At 37.4% G+C, this 7,514-nt stretch overlaps 1 protein-coding gene and 1 non-coding gene across 2 annotated transcripts; both read left to right on the top strand.

The window, feature by feature from the left end:
• Positions 1 to 274: 274 nt before the first annotated feature.
• LOC110445397 (glyoxylate/hydroxypyruvate reductase A-like) lies at positions 275 to 7,488 on the top strand (the record flags this gene model as incomplete). Its single annotated transcript, XM_021489990.1, has 7 exons — positions 275 to 402; positions 1,349 to 1,477; positions 2,081 to 2,118; positions 3,717 to 3,853; positions 4,176 to 4,255; positions 7,009 to 7,099; positions 7,332 to 7,488. Coding segments are annotated over exons 1-7 (747 nt in total), but the record flags the coding sequence as incomplete, so codon positions are not given.
• On the top strand, positions 885 to 958 carry Trnai-aau. The gene has a single exon. It is a non-coding gene; the product is annotated as a tRNA-Ile (tRNA).
• Positions 7,489 to 7,514: the final 26 nt, after the last annotated feature.

The following is a 7,514-nucleotide window of genomic DNA, read 5'->3' as shown; positions in this document are numbered from 1 at the left end:
TGCGAATGGTCAGATCTTTCTCACAAAATGTCATGTTGAAAACATGTAAGCTAACCAAACATTGAGCAATTGACCTTCATGTTGCTTTCCCCTTATTTTAGACGACATGTTAGTCATATTACGACATGTTGCCTGTGACTAGTCATCGTTATACTTTTAGTGGTATATTTACTGCAAAATAGCCAAGACCTAGAACCGACGTGCCTTAAGTCAATTTAAATAAGAACGACCTTAGTACATGTCGGAACTTTTTACAGGGAATTAAATACGGTTATCACATAACAACAATGTCGGGATGTCGACCGGCTGTATTTGTAGCAAGTTCTATTAAAGATCTGGCCGGTGTCGTCGCTCGGCTGTTACCAAAAGTGGAAGTTAAGGATTTAAGTCTACAACCTGGAGGTAAAAATCTACGTTTACTTTTGAGGGATAATTGGAATGTGAAAGAAATCGTACTACTGTGTGACTGAATGATTTGCACCCCAACAAATATTGCCCGGTGATTTCAGGCTACTCCATCAAAGTAATTAGTCGGCTTTTTGCACAATTCATATTACGCGTAGGCCTTTGTATGCTATTATTGTTAATTGAGTGTACTTCGATCTTCATTTAGTGTACTATCATCATCCTATTTATAGGAAAATATCGAATGTTGCGGTTACTTCCCTTTAGTCGTTCAACAAGTTGATTATCAAGTAGGACTGGTATTAGCCGAAAACCCAGATGGATATATAACTACTTTAACATGGATATGATAAAATAAGAAATACGTAAAATCAAACAACAGTAATTATATATCTATTTCAACACGTCATGCATGTCTTAATTCATACATACATGACTTATTTATAAGCACAATGTCTTTTACTAATGATATTCATGTCGGCCGGTTAGCTCAGTCGGTTAGAGCGTCGTGCTAATAACGCGAATGTCGTGGGTTCGACCCCCACACTGGCCAGTATTTTTTTTTTTTTATTTTATTAGAAAAATAATCGAAAGGTATAATTCAAAAACTCGTGTATCTACCTACTACTGATTAATTTTTTTTTCACAAAAAATGAAAGCTTCTATCTGACAATATTATTACAATCTCATTTTTCAAACAAAATAGTTGTCTACCAGTCTGGGGAAAACTATAGGGAGGAATGTCTATAAGTCTTAAGTTACAAATGAATATGATGTATGCTGATGCCGAAAAAACTGTTATCCTTGTTTATCTAATTTATTACGTAATCGTATAATTATGTACCTTCCCGTGATTGACGGCCATATTTTGAAGCACAGTATTACGTAACTGTCATTTAACGACCATTTTTTTTTTAAAATTTATTCGTTCATTCTCTTACAGATAACTTGTCTGACGAGGATTGGGCTGATCTGAGAGACAATGCTGAGGTATTATTCGCTGATGTGCCTATCATCAAATCGGCGCTGTTTACCAGTCCCAGACTCAAGTGGGCTCACAGCACGTGGGCAGGTATATGACCGCTCTCGTACTTGCCTTTGAGAGAATTGCCAGTATGAAACTACTCTCGTTTTAAGGCTGGCTAATTATTTGTGCAACGTGGTTTCGGTTTTTGCCTGTAAACAGGATGATCGAGTTGAGCTATGGAAAGTCCTATGAGTAGAAAGTGCATCACAAACAAATTAGCGTCGATTCGGAGCACATGTTTGTGGTAACTTTCAGATATGTATTTTGGTTCGTGTAAATTTGTTATTGTCATCAATGTGATGCTATTTCTCAATTTTATAGTTGATTTGTGGAGAGGGCCTTTGTAACGTTGTGAAAACTGGTGTACAATCGTTTAGTTTCGTTAATGCAATAACGTATTATTATTTTTTTTATCTAAGAAAATTATTTTAATGAATTTCGCATTATTTCTGAGAAGCCCTTTTATTTACAGCGCTAACTAATGGTATATAAATATATGTGTGCTCAAAACGAAATAGTCGATGCATGTAATGTAACTTCAAAAGCTAAAATATGAGAATGCAAACATTCTAAATGACAAAATAGTCAAATTTTTCAAGTATATGTATGTTTTGAAACCAAGCCATACTTAATGGGTTTTTTTTCCAGGCGTTGAGCCTCTCATAAAAATCGTCGATCCGCGGCAGGTAAGTTACGCCAGGATTAAAAAAAGTTTTGGCACTTTTGCCTAGAAACAAGTTACTCATGAGTCCGTCCTTTATCATTATTGGTCCTAAAACAGATACTTATTTCTGAAATGTAAGTGTACATGTTTTCCCCCTATGTAAGTGTACATGTTTTCCCCCGTCAATGTAAGTGTAAATGTTTTCCCCCGTCAATGTAAGTGTACATGTTTTCCCCCTATGTAAATGTACATGTTTTCCAGCCTCAATGTAAGTGTAAATGTTTTCCCCCCTCAATGTAAGTGTACATGTTTTCCCCCTATGTAAGTGTACATGTTTTCCCAGTCAATGTTAGTGTACATGTTTTCTCCCGTCAATGTAAGTGTGCATGTTTTCCCCCGTCAATGTAAGTGTACATTACATGTTTTCCCCCGTCAATGTAAGTGTACATTACATGTTTTCCCCCGTCAATGTAAGTGTACATGTTTTACCCGTCAATGTTAGTGTACATGTTTTCCTCCGTCAATGTAAGTGTACATGTTTTCCCCGTCAATGTTAGTGTACATGTTTTCTCCCGTCAATGTAAGTGTGCATGTTTTCCCCCGTCAATGTAAGTGTACATTACATGTTTTCCCCCGTCAATGTAAGTGTACATTACATGTTTTCCCCCGTCAATGTAAGTGTACATTACATGTTTTCCCCCGTCAATGTAAGTGTACATTACATGTTTTCCCCCGTCAATGTAAGTGTACATGTTTTCTCCCGTCAATGTTAGTGTACATGTTTTACCCCGTCAATGTAAGTGTACATGTTTTCCCCGTCAATTTTAGTGTACATGTTTTCCTCCGTCAATGTAAGTGTACATGTTTTCCCCGTCAATGTTAGTGTACACGTTTTCCCCCGTCACTGTTAGTGTACATGTTTTCCCCCGTCAATGTTAGTGGTCATGTTTTCCCCCGTCAATGTTAGTGTACATGTTTCCCCCGTCAATGTTAGGGTACATGTTTTCCCCCGTCAATGTTAGTGTACATGTTTCCCCCGTCAATGTTAGTGTACATGTTTTCTCCCGTCAATGTAAGTGTACATGTTTTCCCCCGTCAATGTTAGTGTAAATGTTTTCCCCCGTCAATGTAAGTGTACATGTTTTTCCCGTCAATGTTAGTGTACATGTTTTCTCCCGTCAATGTAAGTGTACATGTTTTCCCCCTCAATGTTAGTGTACATGTTTTCCCCCTATGTAATTGTACATGTTTTCCCCGTCAATGTTAGTGTACACGTTTTCCCCCGTCACTGTTAGTGTACATGTTTTCCCCCGTCAATGTAAGTGTACATGTTTTCTCCCGTCAATGTTAGTGTACATGTTTTCCCCCGTCAATGTTAGTGTACATGTTTTCTCCCGTCAATGTAAGTGTACATGTTTTCCCCCGTCAATGTTAGTTTACATGTTTTCCCCCGTCAATGTTAGTGTTCATGTTTTCCCCCGTCAATGTAAGTGTACATGTTTTCCCCCGTAAATGTTAGTGTACATGTTTTCCCCCGTCAATGTAAGTGTACATGTTTTCCCCGTCAATGTAAGTGTGCATGTTTTCCCCCTATGAGAACAACAATGTCTTCTACTACAGCCACCGGATGTTATTGTCACAAGAACCGGAAGTGGATTCGGCAATTTTATGGCAGAATATGTCCTTGGTCATATAATTTCGATAGAAAGAAGATTTTTACAGTTGGCTGATGATCAAAAAGCAAAGGACTGGAGGCCGTGAGTAGAATTGTACTCGCACAATGTTTCAAAAGAGAATGAAATTAATAGGAAAATGTATTTGCTGTATTAGATATTAACATCCATATTTCTATTCGAAAAAAAGGCAGATATATTAAGATTATCTTCTCTATATTTCTAGTGGTAAAAATCAATGGCCATGACAAATTCTAGTTTACATCTTAAAAATATTAGTATAAAGCTTAAAATGTTAGTGAACAACTTAACTTGGACAAGTTAATCCAATTGCTGTCTTTAAACAAAACTAGGTTTTAAAACAAACAAAAAAACATTTGTGTTGTGAAAATGTCTTCCCCTTCAGGCACCTGTACAAACAAGATGTCCGGTCGCTGTCACAGCTACGACTTGGTATACTGGGAGCGGGACAGATCGGCAACCAAAGTATGTACATGTTTCTATACTTATAGCATGGGTTACATCCTTTTCATTGATGTTTCCGTGTTGCAGGGACATGAACAGTCCTGTGTAAAATTTAAGTCTGTATGTCTAATGAGTGATGTCCCCCACTAACACCAAATTAATATCTGGCATTTTAACACAGCACTTCCATGCTTCAGTGGACACTTTATGCTAGAGTTAACAATGATGTTCTTTAGAAATAACTCTTATTTGCTGTTTCAAGATGCTGATATTGATTTATTTCAGTGTAAAATATTTCATCTTCATATATTTCAAACAGTAACCGCTAATTTCCTCTTGTCCAATGACAGATGTAATAAATGCAAGTAAAATCCCCCGTTCTTACTCTGATATAATATGTATACCTGGTAATAACTAAAATCCCCCGTTCTTGCTCTGATATAATATGTATACCTGGTAATAACTAAAAATCCCACGTTCTTACTCTGATATAATATGTATACCTGGTAATAACTAAAAAGTTTGCAGATGATCGTGGTGAAGTTAACAATTAATTAAGAGCTGAAAGAAGTTAAGCAGGCTTCAAAACGAACGTTTTTTCACTAGCTAAACATTTGAATTATGGAACATGGCCACTTGTAGACTGGCACTCTTTGAGGTTACTTGTCTCATGTTGCAGGTACATGATCAAAGTCTGAGATAGGTTTCCTACACTTCGACGCATCAATTTGCTTTCCACTGTTTCCATGACAATTTTGAAAATTTCAGGTTTACGTACAAGTAATATTCTTACTGTTGTTGTGATTTTTATTCTGGTAAGCCTGGTTATTCTGCTGATATCATCCCGTTGTAGTTTATCAAAACACATTCGTTGCTTTTAATAAAAACGACAAATGTTTTTTTTTTATCTTCTCCAACATGTTCAAAAGCTTTCGATCTGATCTTGTTTGACATTGAGTTAAAATCCTCCTTTGCCTTTACCAAGGACTTTGATACTAGAAGACTTTTACCACGGACTTAGAAAGAAGACTTTTACCACGGACTTAGAAAGAAGACTTTTACTACAGACTTAGATAGAAGACTTTTACCACGGACTTAGAAAGAAGACTTTTACTACAGACTTAGAAAGAAGACTTTTACCACGGACTTAGAAAGAAGACTTTTACTACAGACTTAGAAAGAAGACTTTTACCACGGACTTAGAAAGAAGACTTTTACTACAGACTTAGATAGAAGACTTTTACCATGAACTTAGAAAGAAGACTTTTACTACAGACTTAGAAAGAAGACTTTTACCACGGACTTAGAAAGAAGACTTTTACCACAGACTTAAAAAGAAGACTTTTATTACAGACTTAGACAGAAGACTTTTACCACGGACTTGGAAAGAAGACTTTTACCACAGACTTAGAAAGAAGACTTTTACTACAGAATTAAAAAATATTTTTACCACGGACTGAGAAAGAAGGTTTTTACCACGGACTTAGATAGAAGACTTTTACCATGAACTTAGAAAGAAGACTTTTACCACAGACTTAAAAAGAAGACTTTTACCACAGACTTAAAAAGAAGACTTTTACCACAGACTTAGATAAAAGACTTTTACCACGGACTTAGAAAGAAGACTTTTACTACAGACTTAGAAAGTAGTCTTTTACCACGGACTTAGAAAGAAGACTTTTACCACAGACTTAGATAGAAGACTTTTACTACAGACTTAGAAAGAAGACTTTTACCACAGACATTGATAGAAGACTTTTACCACGGACTTACATAGAAGACTGTTACCACGGACTTACATAGAAGACTTTTACCACAGACTTAGATAGAAGACTTTTACCACGGACTTAGAAAGTTTCCTTTTAAACGGTTGAACCGGTCGGACCATTGTTGTTCGTTTATGAGGCTGCTTTCAGGTGAGCCTTGACAAAGCCTTGCAAGGCCTGCATAAATATTTGCAGGTCCGCCAGAATTCTTACACGAAATTGTTACATTTAAAAACGGACAAACCGGATGGTCTGCATATTACCGCCCTGATCAAGAGTTTGCCATCCACATCCTCGATATCCAGGGGTTACGCCCACTTTCGCTTTCTATATGTCAGCGAAAGTGAAGGCATGCGGCTAGCTTATAGATTGGTGTCGGGTGAAAAACCCTGACCAATCACTAGGCTGATACTTATCCGTTGAAGACTACAAGTTTTACCGTTACGTGACCGCGACTTAATGCAAAACCTGAAACAATCCCCAACAATCACATTTTCGAATTCTCCTCAGAATTCGTATGTCAGACCTTCATGAACCTTGATGGTAATCATCAATCTGAGCATCCTCGACATCCAGGGGTTACGCTCATTTTCGTTCTCTGCACCCCTGGACTATGTCAAAGCAAAATTGAAGACACAAAGATAGCTATTTGATTGGTATAAGGTAAAAAAACCCCTGACCAATCGCTAGGCTGATAACTGTCCTTTGAAGGTTACAAAGGAGAGACGCCCACTTCAAAGAATCTAACTTGTTTTCTTGTCTCATCAACAAGGTAGCGCACACTGAGCCTTCAACTTTGCTATGACATATTCCAGGGGTACAGAGAGCGAAAATGAGCGTAACCCCTGGATATCGAGGATGCAATCTGAGTTGGGGATCAGAATCTAAATCCGATATGGGGCTGAACCCCCATTGAGACCCGAGTAGTCTTTAGGAGCACTGTGGACAAAATCGCATTGTTACCGAAACAAACTTTTACTTATATTATTTATGTTCTTGACATTTCAGTCGGCACCTTATGTAAGGCAGTCGGTATGGAAGTTTGGGGACTGACAAGATCTCCGATATCTAATAACCATGGTCCCTTAGACGCTTATAGGTATGCCTTCTCTAAAGCATTAACATCATTTAGACCTAAACATCGCACCGACTTTGATAACTTGATAAATGGAAATAAATGCAAAACAACGATAGAATTTCATATTTATAGATCAAGTATCCCTTTTATATTCATTGAACTGTTTTATAATTTTCTGTACTTTATTGAAGTTTTATATTACACACTCTATTTACTGTGTACCGGATACGGACAATGATTGGTTATCTTGCAGGACAACTGACCAGTTGGCTGACATTCTCCAAAACTGTGACTACATCTGTAACGTGCTTCCTTCCACACCAGAAACAATAGGCCTTCTGTCTGGAGATGTCTTATCTCATTGTAAGGCAAAGGTAAGTCCGGAAGTCATATCTCTTTGTAAGGCAAAGGTGAGTTAGAATCCAGTAGTCCCATC

Source organism: Mizuhopecten yessoensis, unplaced genomic scaffold (assembly GCF_002113885.1).
Source record: "Mizuhopecten yessoensis strain PY_sf001 unplaced genomic scaffold, ASM211388v2 scaffold2255, whole genome shotgun sequence".
In the NCBI taxonomy this organism is placed as follows: domain Eukaryota; kingdom Metazoa; phylum Mollusca; class Bivalvia; order Pectinida; family Pectinidae; genus Mizuhopecten; species Mizuhopecten yessoensis.
Note: the sequence above shows the minus strand (reverse complement) of the source record. Positions and strands in the feature narration are given on the sequence as shown.